The 16,952-nt window shown below is 41.2% G+C and overlaps 1 protein-coding gene across 1 annotated transcript in view; it reads right to left on the bottom strand.

The window, feature by feature from the left end:
- Positions 1-15,372, bottom strand: part of GRK5 (G protein-coupled receptor kinase 5) — a 228,821-nt gene extending 213,449 nt beyond the window's left edge. Inside the window, exon 1 of the mRNA XM_065407317.1 lies at positions 15,321-15,372. Coding sequence (XP_065263389.1) covers positions 15,321-15,372 — 52 coding nt within the window. The remainder of the gene's footprint in view (positions 1-15,320) is intronic.
- Between the last annotated feature and the right edge of the window lie 1,580 nt (positions 15,373-16,952).

Here is a 16,952-nt window from a genome sequence, read left to right as displayed (position 1 = left end):
GCCCATGATTCCCATTTTACAGATGGGGAAGCTGAATCACCAAATTGTTAAATGACTTGTCTGTGGCACATCTGGGAAGAGGGTCCAGGTCTCATGACTCTCCGTTCTGTGCTTTACCATTCTTTCTCGTAAGACCAGAAGTTAAGGGAGATATATACCAGTTTAATATTCCTAGGCACAAAGATCATGAAAACAAGGTGCATTGTAACCATGAGAGGGAAGTTTAAGTCCTAAACTCCAGTAATCCACAAACTTCCTTCTACATACACCTCTACCCCGATATAACATGACCCGATATAATACGAATTCGGATATAACGCGGTAAAGCAGTGCTCCGGGGGGGGGGGGGGGGGGGCCTGCGCACTCCGGTGGATTAAAGCAAGTTCGATATAACGCGGTTTCATCTATAATGCGGTAAGATTTTTTTGCCTCCCGAGGAGAGGTGTACTAGCTTTTCAGAAGCACATTTCAGGAGCAAACTGTCGTTTAGACTCTTGGTGAAATAAACAAAGCAGATGAGCCTCCCCAGACATGTACTCCACAGAGAATCATTTGTTCACCTGTGTTTATATCTCAGCACCCTCAGAAAACATAAAATCTTGTCTCAGAGACATGATGCTGATCTGAGACATTCACGGCAGAGGAAAAGAGGAGTTTGTGCTCACAAGTCAGTTACGGGACTACATCACTGCGCCTGCAAGTTATTCCATCTGTAACAGATAAAATATTGGAGAGCATTCTTCCGTGAATACTACAAAGGCTTACCCTTCAGCATAAAACTACCTTCAGTTTACTTAACTGAGCTAACACAACTGAACCGGCCTTTGAAAAACTTGCCGGGCAGGGGACCGCCCATCTTCTCCTAAAGGTAGGAAATCCTTTACACTGGCTGCAATGCTGTTCCGTAGGAAGTGATTGGCCAACTGCCACTGCAAAAAGCAAAATGAAACTGACTATACTAGAGTGATCCTGAGTTTCTCTTTGCTCTCCTGCCTTTGATGTAACACACTAGTTGGTAACCTGTGCAGTCCGTTCATATGCTGAAATGATGCTACACAAACCTGATCACTGTTTGATCTCTAAAACATTTAGTGGATGAAGGGACTCCAGTAGATCCTTTATGGACTTTTTAAAGCATGTTCTCATAGCTTTACAAAACTAGTTTGGATAGGATGGAGCACTGTCACAGCATCTGCAAACTCAACAAACAACAAAGGGCAATAAAGAGAGAAAGTGTGTGAAGCCAAAGGTATGCCCCTAGGGAGTGACATTTGCCCCAATCTTATTTAAAATAAAAGTAAACCAGATTTTAATTAAATCCGTGAATGCTGCTGAATTGGGACGTGTTGTAAACACCACTGAGGGCAGAGAAATAAATAGGTTAGACATGTGGAGAAAAAAAAATAATGGAAGGAGATTCAGTGCGGACTAATACAGCTGGGGGAAAACAATCCAATGGGAGGAAGATTCTGGGAAAACAGGAATGGCCCAGGAGGATTGGGGATAGTTAAACAGGGACAAAACAGATCTTGTACTTTGGGGCTGCATACACAGAAAAAATCAGGTCACGGGCCAGGGATGTGCCAGTCCCCCTGTATAGTCCTGCAAAATCATGCAGGAACCTCAGTGTATCAGAAAAATTCTAGGCTTGATTCACCCCGGTGATGCAAAGAGGAGCGTCTTGCATCTGGAACACAACATTCAGCCCCAAGGCAGGTGGCAGGGCCTTCCTCACAGGGTTCCACTGGGGAGTGGCACAGGTCTGGGTAGAGCTCCATAGTAAGCCTACTGATGGAGGCTACCCAGAAGATATGCTGGTTCATCTCATCAGCCCTGGTGCCACCCCTTCCCTAGGGATGCCCCACCCACTGTCAACTGCATTGGCTCCACTATGGATTCTAGGCCACCTGGAGGATCAGAATCACTGACTGTTTGCGCTGCTGAACCCAGCCCTGGACAGAGTTCCTGCTGTTGGGAATGAACTGGGTCCACTGACTAATGAAAGGAATTCAATAAAGAACATAAAAAATGACTGGAGGGACAAGCTGAGCAGGAGAAAGAACTAAACCTGTTAAAGCTGGTTAGATAACAGCTAAAAGTAAATATAATGACAAGTACCTGGAGGGTGTGAACGCCAAGGAGCAAGAGGAACCGGTTAGGATGGCCATTAGAAGTAAAGAAAATGAGTAAAGGAAAATTTAAGCAGAATAGTCAAGGAAAAATGAGATCTCTCAGACTGCGAGAGTCTCCCATAGGAGACAGCAAAATCCCCATATCCTGAATTATTTAAATCAACACTGGATAAAGCACTGGAGAATATACAGTAGAATGTACTCCTGTGCTGGGAGGGGAAGGGATGATGACATAATATGTCTTTGCCATATCTAGTTGCTAATGGCCAAATTCACTCCCAGCCACATCTGTGTAAGCCCGTTGACTTCAGTGGAATTGCACCAGTGCAAACGAGAACAGACTTTTACTCAGGCACTTAAATTTTAAACATGTCAATAGTCCCAATGAAGTCAGTGAGATGACACACGTGCTTAAAATTAAGCACATTCATAAGCGTTTGTAGGATTAGGGCCTAAAAGTATCTTATAAGGAAACCTCACCCACAGCTCGGTCACAAAAGAGAAATTAATTATGAATAAATAAATTGTGCTTATCCTAGAGCCCACAGAGATATCCCTCCTTTATTATTATTAGCATTATTGTACTCTTAGTACTTGTGTATATCTGTATCCTTTCAGGCTGGCATTTCTTCTTTGAATAAGTGTTCTTGTCAGTTTCTTCAAATGTATTTGAAAAGACATTACATGAAATAGAAGCAGCTGGGTTATTACTACACAAATTCTGCAGCCCTTCCCAGGCTCATCCATCTTTCTTGTTATGTTTTGTCCTTTCAGTTTAACTAGTATCCTTGCAGAATTTCCAAGAAATGCTCTACTATGCTTGTGGGATTTTCTTCTTAAGAATATTTACTTAAATTCTTGCTCCCTGTCTAATCTTTCTGACAAAGCAATGTGCATTTTTAAATCCTTCAAGCAAAATCATTACAAAGATAATCCAGCACAGTGTAATCAAACTGCAGGGTTCTTTATTTTCCTAGACTTTTAATTTAATTTCATATCCTGTGGTCTCCTAAAAAAATATTAGGATATCATCTTTTTATTGTTTAGATCACATGCCTGTATGAAATGAAGAGTGGTTGGTTTTCTTCCCATTCACTGTTAGACCATATACAACATTGCTTAATTTTAAATGACTCTCACAGGGATAGGTCTCACTTTGATGAGCGGGAATTTTATCCTTAACTCCCATTGGCAGTAGTGGAAGCTATGGGTGTAAAGTCTCCTACCCAGCAATGATAAAAGAGGCTCTATAGACTTTTATGGAGGAAAACAATTTCATAAAAGGGTTTGGTTTTGATTTTTTTTTTAAATGCATTCATGGGACCAGATGTTATCTGGCTTGGGCTTCCAAGAATTCCCATTCACTTCAGTGGGACTACACATGCTTAAAGTTGGGCACGTGGTTAAGTACCTGGCTTTACGCCAGTCTAAATCAGGGGTAACTCCAATGAAGTTAAGGGAGTTAGACTAGTGTAAAAGAGTGTGAGAAGAGAATCAGCTCCACACTCAGCTGGATAATGTTAACCCGGATTGACAAACTAAATGCTGAGTCTGCAGTACATCCTAAAGAACAAATTCAAGCCCCATTCTGGCTCCAGGATCTGCATGCTCCTATACTAGCAAGTCCAGTGCAGGCCTGGAGCCTCGAATCTTCCATTAAAAACATCCTGCCCTCAGCACCTAGATGTTCTTTATTGGTTAGCGTGAACAGAAGTTCATTGGTGGATCTCAGCTATCACAGTAATGCATGGAGATAGCTGTTTGGGAGATCATCTAAGCCTCAACTCTTACAGGGCTTAAGATCACTACCAACACTTCATATTGCAGTCAGGAGCAAATAGACTAGAGCAGTCTTTGGAGCAGTGGTGAAGCAATGCTTGCCCCAGGGAGCATGTTAAGTAGAAGAGCCATTATATTCTTCACTAGCTGTAGCTTCTGAGTGGCCTTCAACATGTATGAGCACAGGGAGATAATACAATTTCTAGGTGACACAAGCCTGGATCTGGATCAGACAAAGACTTCTGTTCATTTTCTCTATTATTGAGTTATCAGAGTGACTGATCTCTCTCCCACAAATACATACACTGTAGTTAGGTTGGGGTACCGGTGGAATGATAAAACACAAATTCAGACGGGAAATAAGGTGCAAATTTTTAACAGTGAGGATAATTTACCATGGGAACAACATACCAGGGTTGTGATAGTTTCTCCATCACTGGCAATTTTTAAATCAAGGCTGGTTGTTTTTCTAAAAGATATGCTCTAGTTCAGAAAGAATTAATTCAGGGACGTCCCATAGCCTCTGTTATGCAAGAGATTAGACTAGATGATCACAGTGGTCTCTTCTGGCTTTACAATCTATGAACAATGAGTAGGGCCCTACCAAATTTACGGCCATGAAAAAAAAACACGTCATGGACTGTGAAATCTGGTCTTTTGTGCTTTTACCCTATACTGTTCAGATTTCACTGGGGGAGACCAGCATTTCAAATTGGGGGTCCTGACCCAAAAGAGAGTTGCAGGGGAGGTGTCACAAGGTTGTTTTGGGGGGGGTCACGGTATTGCCATCCTTACTTCTGCACTGCCTTCAGAGCTAGGTGGCTGGAGTGTGGTGGCTCTGACCGAGGGCCCAGCTCTGCAGGCAGCAGTGCAGAAGTAGGGTGGCAATACCGTACCAGGCCATCCTTACTTCTGCGCTGCTGCTGGCGGCGGCTCTGCCTTCAGAGCTGGGATCCTGGCCGGCAGCCGCCGCTCTCCAGCTATCCAGCTCTGAAGGAAGGGTGGCAATACCGCAACCCCCCCAAAACAACCTTGCGACCCCCCTCCCCTGCAACACAGAAGTCAGAGTAGCAGTACCACAACCCCCCTACAATAACCTTGTGACCCTCCCCAATTCCTTTTTGGGTCAGGGCCCCTACAATTACAAGACTGTGAAATTTCTGATTTAAATAGCTGAAATCATGAAATTTATGATTTTTAAAATCCTGTGACTGTGAAATTGACCAAAACAGACCGTGAATTTGGTAGGGCCCTAACCATGAGTATGTGCCTATGGTCTCAGACGGATACATCCTCAGGGCAGCTCCCGCTGCCATGGATACACTATTTTTAATCTGCTAGTTAGATCAAGAGCTAGTGCAAGTACGTCTGTCTGCTCAACCTGGGAATCACCCCCCCAGCTGAAGGTGTTGACATACCCTCAGAAATCTTTTACCCCAATTCTTTACTCTAATACAGAAAAGCAAAATCCTACCACAAACCCACAAATGTTGTTGGTTTCCTGTAAATTCCTTTTTTGACTGATTTTTTTTTTTTTAAGTGAAGATAATTGACTCCCTTTTCAGAACAGGACCATGTGAAGACACCAGTAAGGGCATTCTCTCCATAAGTAAAAGATTTATTATTTTCCACTTGAGGAAAATAATCCCATTGGGATAATGGAGCAGATTGGGGGGAGGGATAGCTCAGTGGTTTGAGCATTGGCCTGCTAAACCCAGGGTTGTGAGTTCAATCCTTGAGGGGGCCACTTAGGGATCAGGGGCAAAAACAGTACTTGGTCCTGCTAGTGAAGGCAGGGGGCTGGACTTGATGACCTTTCAAGGTCCCTTCCAGTTCTAGGAGATAGGATATCTCCATTTAAAAAAAAAAAGTAACTCTATTCAAGTCACTGTCGTTAATGTTTGCTCCAGAAATTCCCATATACACCAGGACTTAATAGTTTCCAATATATTATCGGGTTAATAACACAACAGACTATCACAATGTTAAATAATTTTTACCAGGAAGGCAAACCAAACAAGCGGAGTGGCTATTAGGCCATAGTATGCTAATTATAAAGGCCAATTCCTAAGCCATGTCATATGTCAACAGATCGAGAGAAGAACACAGTCCTAATCGCTTAAAATAAAAAAAAAAAAAAAAAAAAAAAAAGCCCAAATCCTACTCTCTTAGGCAGAACAGAACCTGAAATGCCAGAGGATTCGTCATATCAAGAGCAAACTGACAATAGACTGACTCAGTCAATAACTGATCACTCCCCGTAGCCCCCTGTGGATGTGAGCGCAAGGCTGAGCAGCATCAGCGTTGTTCTGACTTGTACCAGGTATCAGGCAGGCCTCTGCACACCCCCAATAGAAAAGAAGTGGAAAACAAACTGAAAGTAGCTTAAAGCAAAGTTTGTCTCCTTCCACCTTCCCTGCTCCAAGAACAAGAATGGAATAACCAAGAATGAAGCCCCCTAAGAATACAGTATCAATCTCATTTTATGTAATGGTTTTTGCTGTTACCCACTGGCTCTTTAGCATAATCTTTCTGGGAAGGCCAGAAAACTGATTTTTAATGGTTTTCTTGATTCATCGAAGTTGGAGCATCATGAAAATAGCCTAAACTCTTGAGACAGATTTTTCAAGAAGAAATGGTTATATGCTTTAAAGGGAATTCTCTGGTTTTTAATCCTTTATTTATTTTAAAGTAGACTGTCTCATTCATACTGATTTACTATATTTGAGGCAACAATTTCTATAGTGACTCCCAATTCCATTCTTGGAATTGATCTATTTCTTGGTCTCCACTGGAGAAATCTTCCCCTTCACTCAAAAGAGTTGACCTATTTTGGTTTTATCATGTGTTGATTTCCTGTATTTTTATGGAAACAACTGAGATCTTCCTTACAATAGGGTTATTTTTTGAAAAAATATCACCTCTGATGGACTACAGGACATGAAATCAGATGCTGCACTCAGCTGTAATGATTTATGAACCTTGCTAAAGTCAAATTACAATAATCATATGCATGTTAATGTTCCATTAGGAGATGAGTTACACGAGTCATTGCCACCAGATATGGTCTGTCACTGCAGTGAATCTCTTTCCTTCTAAACAGGCCCTGTCCACTTCTATTGCCTTTTTTAAAATTCTTGTCCTACAGCTGAGTTCTCGGATACTGAATGTTTGTCATGTATAAGACGTATTGCTAATCTATTGCCAATGAGGACATGCTCTAATCTGTATTGGTATCTTCTGGAAAGGGAAGATAAAAATATGGCAATTTGAGGACTGGCTCATTTCACATTTTTGTTTTTTATATGGTGACAGGGTGCACCCATTACAAAAACATTATGAGAGCCATAAAAATAGAGCATCCCATTTGGTTAGAGCCATCAAAGGACCTGCTTGGGTGGCATAAGTATATGTTTCTTTTAGTATCACCGTCATCCCTAAAAAGGAAAAAAAAATCAGTCATATTTGTGTTGTGTTTTTAGTGGGTTGTGCATTTTTTGTTTTGTTTTTTGCTTTGATTGGGTTTTTGTGTAACCATTCTTTTGAAATCCAATATCTGAGAAAATTAATAGTTTCTCTTCCAAATTGGCCCTTCTTTAAAGCTAATTACCATAATGACCAATTCAGTTATTTCTAAAACTTTTTCACAAGTTTATAAAGAACCTAGCAATATATTTTAGGATTATGTTATCTAAAGAAAACTTCTGTGCACAAATGCAGTACTTTAACCCTTGTCTTTCAGGCTTTGAAATTGTCAAGCTTCAACTAAGTCTACACAATAATTGCTTTGTGTGTGTGTGTGTGTTTTAATCAAATTGTTAGTACTATACATAAGATTTACTCTTATCATTGGTCTGTATAGGACAAAACGCTCTTTGAAAGATAGTGGATTCCAAACTAGAACATGCCCTCTAGCAGATCCATTATTATTTTTACAACTTGTATTTCCTATGTAGTTTATTGTTCTGGTTATTGTTTTTATTCACTCTCCCTAATATTCTGTAACCACCACCTTTTTTATAATAAAAAATCTTATTCAAGAATACTGTTACAGCCAAACTTTGGCAGCAGGGTTGTTTGTCTATTCAGTATTGCCAATTTGTGTTTTCATTGTAAGTCTTGCAATATTCTGTGTTTGTTGAAAAGCCTCAGATCATGGAATCGTGCAGTTATGTAAGAATCTCAGCATTCTCTCTCTTTCCTTGCAAGTTCCTAGCTCTCATGGTTGAGAACTTCCTGAAAACATGAACCCCAACGGCTCAATACCCAAAGGCAAATAAAATAATCCTAAATTGATTGCTTTTTTAAAAATCTCATTTTTAATTTAATCTCATAATTTTTGGGGAGGTGGGATGAGGGGTTACTCAAGATTGTTAAGTACTGGATGCTGATAATACTAATGTATCCAAAAATCTTTAAAAAGTTCCTATCCCAAGCTCTGAAAAGGAGGACTAAAGTGTAATGATTTGCCCATCACACAAGGTGTGTGACGTTTTAAACAGTTAAGACAAAGGCACTATCCAGATAATCAGATTTAACAAAAAATTCTTAGTTATGTTATTTATGGCACCTTAGAGTTATACTACTGGTATAGCTAGTACAATCTAATTTACTCTTCACCCTTTATACCAATTGTCTAAGGGGACTGAAATGAACAGAGAAAACAAAAATAATCTGATCTTGGTCATTCACTAGCACAAAGTAGTTTTCACTTTCAGCCAGGATATGAGGATGCTTTTATTTTTTTCAGAGAAAGTTTTCAGGGATATTTAAGAAGAAACATGAAAATATTTATATTAGGTTTTGTGTATTTTTATCTTCAAAAAAAAAAAAAAAAAAAAATCTGTGCATTTTGAGCCTAAATCAATGAATGTATGTATATCTTCTGATTTTCCCTTGCCACTATATACCTATGTTCAGAGGTGAAAGTAAGCAGGTATGGTCCGGTACTGCATACTGGCAAGAGCTGGTACGCCATGCCGGACCGGACTAGCTTCCCCAGGCTGGCGATTTAAAGGGCCCGGGGCTCCCCGCAGCAGCCGGAGCCCCTGGCCCTTTAAATCCCCACGGGAGCCCTGCTGCCGCTACCCCGGGGCTCTGGCAGTAGGGCTCGGGCGGCGATTTAAAGGGCTGGAGCTCCCCACAGCAGCAGGAGCCCCAGGCCCTTTAAATCGCCACCCGAGACCGGCTGCTGGAACCCCTTTAAATCACCCCTGAGCCACACCCCTGCTCAGGACTCCAGCATACCGGTAAATCCTTTAACTTACTTTCACCCCTGCCTATGTTTAATATGAGCTTGCATTATAACCCTCTGTTTTGCATTTACAGGTTGGATATCTTCTTGATTGAGGTTTACTTAGATAGTTTCAAGTTGTTTTCATTTTGGTAAGGACTGTAGCATATGGTAGCGCTGCAGCACTTGCACTGTGGAAAGAAAGCTCTCTCCCCCCACTATGTTCCCTTTTTGCAAGAGAATTTGGCATCACAATCCATACTCCTATTTCCCGATTTCTTGTGACTCTTGTTATCCATACACAGTAAACTTCCTAGTGGTTCGTGCAGTGTAGTTGTAGCCATGTTGGTCCCATATTACCTCACCCACCTTGTCTTCCTAATGTTTTGGCATGCTATATATATTTAGTATGGCCTATTCTGGGCCCAGTCTGCTCACAGTAGGAATTTTGCCTGAACAGGAAAATCAAGATTAGGCTCTTCATGGCAAACTCTGCTCACCTCCAAGCAAACTATGATTTTGCTACTTCAGGGCTTCTATCATAATAATGGAATTTGCCAGAGGAAAAGTTGCTTTTGTGCACATCATGGTTGAATGAGTGTTTAAACAAGTCAGTTTATCAGCTACTCTTTCTGAGATCAATGAAATGGATGCATTATATCAAAACTGAAAGTAATATTCATTTCATTTACTTTAATGGACAAATATATAGGGGTATTCCCCTCCCCATTATCTTTCATGATAAGTACTTAACCTGGGAGGGAGAGACAAGTATTAAAAAGAGAGAGATCTGTCCCTTAATGGTACTCACCCTCTAGTCTATTTCCTTGCTGCTTTACAGTCATTGTTTTTTACCTATATCTTGTGTTTTTGAAACATCAAGGCCTCTTTGTTGTGCTTTTATCTTAAGTGTCTGGGCAAGTGTGTATTACATATCCTGGTTTTCCAAAATCATGACACAACTGGATGACTACACTTGTTATTATTTAGCTATCTAGTTTATCTTCATATGCTCCTTACCCTTGGTGTCTGCTCTTTTTCAAATTAATAAAAAAGATGGTCCAGCATATCTGTTTTGTTCCTAATTACTTTTTCCTTTTAGTTAAACCCAATATAATTTCTACTGAAACCTCATAAAACTTGGTAGGTTGTGTAACACAATTGTGTACTGAGAAAAGAAATATGAAACTGAGGAAACTTCACTTTAAAAAATAAAATGAGAGCGAGAGAGAAACAAACCTTCACACTCAAAAACACCATTTAAAATACAGATTTCTGAGTACAGCTTATAACTCAATTAATAATTTACATGATTAATATTGCCTATAAAATCATGAACATTCTGCAAACAGGTCAAATTTTTCTTGCGTTTATTCATTACTTGCAATTATTGAATTAAGGTTTTTTTGTGTGCAAATTGTTTATTCCATGACTTGCAATTTGAGCTGCATTGTTCAGTTATGACTGGTCACATAAGTCACAGTGCATTGGTTCTGTTCATTGTTTGGATGAGTGCAATTCTTTATTATAATCATCAGGTTTCTGGCATGACTGTTTTATACAAACAATTTAAAGTTTGCTTTCCAGGTCAATTTCAGCTTAAAAATCCACTTTCCACTGATGGTTGTGCTCCTATAACAATCACAAAATGAGCTTGCATAAAGGGAGCACAAGCAAAGCCAAAGTAAATGTTCTAAAAACCAATATTTGCTGGAAAATATTTATCTAGCTCTACTTCCAAGTCTTTGACATAGTTCTCCTTACTGGATTTAATATTGCAGGCTTGTTGAAACCTTGATTTAAAACCATTTTGAAGCCTCGCCCTAGTACTTCAGTGGGAGCAGAATAGGCCCCTTTGCTATAATGTTTTGCTTGTCAGAAAACGTCAAGCCATAGCCATTGATTGAACCTCGCTATTTAGTTTAATTACTTTCTTCATTTCCATCTCTTTGAGCAACTCCCGGGCTGGTGGAGCCCCTGTCATTTTCAGAATGTCCTTATTGTTTCAGGGCAGTGTTGTTGCAGCCACATTAGTCCCTTGAAAGCTTGGCTCTCTCACCAACAGAAGTTAGTCCAATAAAAGATATTACCTCACCTCCATCATCTGCCCCTATTGTTTCAGCTAATATAAACCTTCACTCTTGGTAAAACAGCAACCAGTAAAGGCCCGAATCCTGCCAATACTTATGCATGGGCTTAACTGAACTGGAAGTACAGTTAAGAACATACACAAGAGTTTTCAGGAAAAGGGCCAGAGTTTTTGCAAATTCAGTTTCAGATGCAATTACTCTGGAGTTATTTAAGTAATTTTTTTTAAAAGTCTTGGTACTCAGTACAAGCGGGTGTCTCATTCATCTACAATTGCTTCAGAGCACAGATTATTTTTAGGAATATTTTTACTTGTTGCAGTTTGTAATAACATCTTGAAAACCTCAAGACAATCTGTTATGCATCTCTTTCCTTTAGTATTGTGGGGTCATCCAGGCGTACTAGGCTTTTATTTTTAAAACCCCCCTAATGCTATGAAGCATTTGCTTTAAAACTAAACAAAACCACCTCCAACAAATTTCACAAACTTTGCAGCCATGGAACAAAAGACATAGGGTAAATTTGGGGGCTACAAACCTAGAAGTTTTACTGCACCTTTAACTTTCAATTCAAGCTAATGGATTTGTTATATAAATTCTTTCAATATTACTGGAACTTCCTGACGATCAAGGGTAGCAAAAGGCCATGAAGTATATAGCCAAATTTAAAATTCTTGCAATACATTGATTCTAGGGTTGCCAATTTTGGTTGGATGTATTCCTGGAGATTTCATCACATAGCAATCTTCAATTAAAGATTAATCTTTCATTCCTGGAGACTCCAGGCCAATCCTGGAGAGCTGGCAACCCTAACTGCTTCTTTGTAAATGACACATAACTGTATTTCTTAAGAACGTTAATACTGATGCTTTAAAGTATTACTAAAGCTCTTAAATCTGAAAGAGACTATATTGATGATGCCCAATCATATTCCAAGGGTACTGCAAAAAAAGGACCCACAGCCAGCGAGTCTCAAAGCCTGGGTCAGCTGACTCATGCTACAAGGCTACAAATGGCAGCATCGATGTTCAACTCTGAGGGGAGATGGGACTCAGACCAGGTTCCAGCCCGAGCATCTACACTGCTATTTTTAGACCTGTAGCATGAGCCCTGTGAGTCTGAGTCAATTGACCTGGGCTCTGAGACTTGCTTCCGTGGGTCCTTTATTTTTATTTATTGCCACGTAGACATATCCTAGGCCATACTATAAAAAACCCAGCAGAAAATAAGAATGCTCCAGTTTGAAGTCAGAAAAGAATAATCCACTGATCTATAGCTAGTATTCTTTGAATGTACTATATATATAGCACATATTTTATTCTGAGGATCTCACGGCTTTACTTTGTAGGTAAATCTCAAAATACCCTTGTGAGTTATATAAATGTTGTTATGCAAATCTGACTATTTTGTCTCAGGCGTTCATGTGCTAGTATAATGCTGGGTGTAATAGTTGAAATTATCTCATTTATTACACTAATATTCCTTTATTTGTACTCCTGTAAGAAAATAGGAATTGCCAGACTGGATCAGACTTGAGGTCCAATTCTGGGCCAGTGTCCTGTCTCTGGCAGGGGCCAGTACCAGTTGCTTCAGAGGAAAGTCCACGAAACCCTGCTGTTTAGATCACATCTAGAACAGTTTTCTCTAGTAACTGTTTTCAGTATATTGAAGTTTAAGCAATGTTGGATCCACATATTATTTTAACCAATCAAAAAGTCCCTCCACGTGGACTTGTTTCCTTGTAAATCACACCAATCCCGCTTTCATTCACCATGAAATGTTCTCTCTGCATTGTATGCCTCTGTACATAATAAATCTCTGTTGAAATGGTTTCTGTGGAGAGGGGATCCCCAAGGTAAAATTGCTTCCTGGTTTAGGTACCAAAGTTTGGGGGCAAATTGGACATAAGGAGAAGGAATGAAATAAGAAGCTTAAACTTTAATTCCTGAGCTGTTTGTCACTGAGATCTCCGGCTTGTGCTGGTGGACTTCTGACAGCATGAACAAATAAATATCCTGTATGATCAGCTCAGAAATCCCTTTCTGGGGTTTCTCAGGAAAATCTAATTCCTTAGCCCAATAAATAAAGGTTAACCACCCCAACTCAATACCACTAAGAATAAGTTAGTCTGTAATAATCTAAAGCTTCACAAATTCACTTTATAAAGAATATAGGGTCTGTTCCTCCAACGGAAGAAAAAGAGAGGAATAGCAGAAGGAGATAGAAGCCTATGTCAGAATTGGCTCCACACTAAAGATTTTGCAGTATATTTACCAGAAATCTGAAATAGTCTCACAAAGAGGAATTAACTTTCTATCCCCCTAGAGCAGTGGCACTCGGAATGGCCTGCTGCCTATACACATGTAGTGATCTCAAAAGTAATAATTTTGACTGCCAAGAGATTTGTTTCCCCAAGCCATGTAATGTATAATAATTTTCAACCACCAGGTGGCTCCTCACAGATGTTTTCGCTAGTGTTTCCCCCCCCCCCCCCCTTGAGCTCTTAGCCATCAGTGGAATACAATGTCTTGCACACAGGTGTTCACACTGTCCTTACCACACAGAAGAATTCTAATACCATCAGGATTAGACAGTGGAAGGAAGCTACCTCTACATTAAAACACTGGAGACCCATAAAAGTGATGTTTTCAAATTCAAAGGTTCAAATGTGTTATTACCGGAGGGGTGGGGGGGACGGGACACCACATAAACAATGAAGACTGCTATTGTTGATGGAAACGTCCATTCCCCCCAAGGAAGAAAAAAAAGGGGGGGTGACCATTTGAAATAAGGGTCAGATGGGTTTTCTAGTGGATGGAACCTTCCAAGGAGCGATTTAATTTCCACAAGTTTAACAGCTAAAGGATACCCTGCTGCATTATCTAATGAAAGTCCAGCTGAGATCCGTGCGTGCCATATAAACACAGGGCTGAGCCTGAGAATGGGAAAGATGTGCGAGATAATGAAGACATGGGAGTCATTATGTTTTTGGCAAGGGGTTCTTCATTCATCAAACGCAGTGAATGAAAATATTAAATACTGCAAGCCAGGTTAATGAGCTGTTCCGTTATGATCGTCTCAAGATGTGAGAGCCTCGCACAGGGTACCCTCTCAGCCAGGCTCAGTAGAAACCTGATCATTCAAACCAGAAAACCACTTCCCCCTCTGAAAACACGCTGTACACATCAGGGTTTTTTTAAAGAGTCATCTTCGGCAATGCAGCTAGCTCTGTAGTTCGCCCGGATATTTTTAACGTATATGTTGCATTTTTAAAAGGATGAGCACCAATAATTTTTAGCGAGGGTTTTCTGTTAGCCTCTCTCTACCCCCCTCCCTTCAAGCATTAACCACCTCTCACAAATCTAACCAGATCTGCCTTTCAAACCAGAACGTTCAATAGCAGTTTCATACAATCATCTGTTGGTAACACAGCAAGCAAAGAAACAGCCACCAGTTCAGCTATTCACACACAAAATCCCCTCCGAAACCATGCATTATTTTGCAGATCGAGGTCCCTTTTCATATGCACCGTAGAAGCTAATTACATGTCACCTCGCTCCATTTGCATTTACTCGATTTTCCACATAAAACTGGATTAGGCTAAAAAAAATGATTTAAAATGGACAGTTACCAGCAACATTATATCACCTGATAATGCCGAATAAGGCAGTGGCTGTATTCTGCCCGTCGCACCATACAGAATAAAAGGCTATTTGCATATTTGCTAACCCTTTTGAATGAATGCATCTGCAGTTGACCTTTAACAATAGACTCTGAGATAGCACAATCTGTGGGATCAGATTGGAGAGAAGCGGTGAATATTTTACCATTATAATCTCTGCGATCTCAAAAATATCCTCCCACGGAACCTCCTCACAGCTGGAGATAAACATTCTTTTGTTTCAAATAAGCATTTTAAACGCAGGTTCAACCACATGCAACCTCGAGAGGGATCAGGATCAGGATCAGCACGGGGTCTAAAAATCCAGTGTGCATTTCCCCCTTCCTCCGGCTATGCATTGCCTACCACTACCAGGAGGGTAAATGCGACAGGGATGCTCCATCTCCCTTGCTGTTTCTCTCTCTTACCTTCCCTGGCTTTCAGCAAGACAGTATTGGCAACAATATTTTCCAGCTCCATTGACAGTATCAGTCAGCGAAGGTAGCGGCACTGCAGCAGGATGTCAATTGCTATAGGTGCTGCTGATTCTCTGTAACGACTATCAACCTCCTTCCTCTAGTGCATTATTCCTCCTTATTTCCCCCTCCTGGAGTTTCCTTTAAGAAAGTCACTGCTAGCTTTCCCCTCGCTAATATTTTCTCCCCCTCTCTATTGCTCTGCTACTCCATTCTCCTCCCCCCCCCGGCTCTCTCTGATGGTTTAATGTTTCAGATGCTGCTGCCTCCCTCGCTCGCTCGCTCCCTCCCTCCCCGGGGGTGTGGTACTATGAAGCTGGTTTCGCAGCATTGCGCAGACGCCATCCTCAACAGCTGGTTCATTCCTCAGCGCTACGGGGCCGGGAATGCTGGGATTTGTAGGCTGAGCGCCTGCTCTTGGTTTTGACTTGCACCTTGAGAAGGAGACCTCCATTATGTAAACCCAGAGGACGGGGAGTTGCCAGGGCCGTACAGGGGCTAGGACACATTACATCTAACTGTTTTGGGGGGATACAAATGCAGCAGATCATCTGCATAACATAGGCAAGCAACCAACAGCCCAAGCAATTGAGGGGGTGGGGGGTATGTTTAATCCCCTGCAAGGTATTTCAGAGTTGAAAAGCTCGTTGCTTTTCTGGTGGGTGGAAATGAGCGACAGAGGAAAGCGGTGGGGAAATCACCATTAACAGGAGACTTCAATCACCCAAGTTCCATGAAATGCTCACATTATTTTGAAAACACTGAAGCTTGGTGGGAAGGCTAGGACACAGCTATGCCCCACGCGTCGTGCAAAAACGCTTGCACGCTCTCTGGGTTTGCACGAAGTTGTGAATTTACTACCGACGCCTGCGCAATGGAGACAAAGCAAGGCAGTCGTCTATTAGTCTTCTCCTGTGTTTTCTTTATGGTATGCTGCGGGGGAGGTGGGATGGGGAGAAAGATGCTTTGTGCACCATATACTGTTAACGATTGTTTCCAGAGACTCTTCTTGAGTTGCATAAACCGAGCCGCTCAGCTTGGTTTCCTGTAGGTCTCACTTCTTCAGAGGTTACGGTCCCACGAGAAACGCGATCAAACGGGTAGGGGTTGGGGGCAGGCGCTTCTCTGTTCTCAGTAGTGATTTATAACACTACTTTGTCAGCAGCAGCTGGGCTAGCTCCGCGGAGTTAATCAGCCACAGCCCCACTGTAGAGTTCAGCTTGTACTAGGGCGCCATCCAGTGGCTCGTGGTAGGCAGTGTCTAATGGAGGTACAGTCATCAGGACACGAAGCGAAATCCTGTCTCCATTACAAGCAATGGGAGTTTTGCCATTGACTTTATGAAGGCCAAGATTTCACCCCCTCAGCTTAAAAAAGTCATAAGGACTTATGAAGCCTGAGGTACGGAGCCCCTACAGCTCCCAGCGACTTGAACTGAAAGGAAGTGTGCTCAGCAACTGCAAAAGTCAGGCCACTGTTTTTAAAACAAAAGTGTCCTTACCTGTATTACGAACAACTGCATTACTCACTTTATAGGACATATGCTTACTGTGTGCCTTTTATAGCTAATGAAGACAGGCTGAT

This window comes from Emys orbicularis, chromosome 7 (genome assembly GCF_028017835.1).
Source record: "Emys orbicularis isolate rEmyOrb1 chromosome 7, rEmyOrb1.hap1, whole genome shotgun sequence".
NCBI lineage: Eukaryota > Metazoa > Chordata > Testudines > Emydidae > Emys > Emys orbicularis.
Note: the sequence above shows the minus strand (reverse complement) of the source record. Positions and strands in the feature narration are given on the sequence as shown.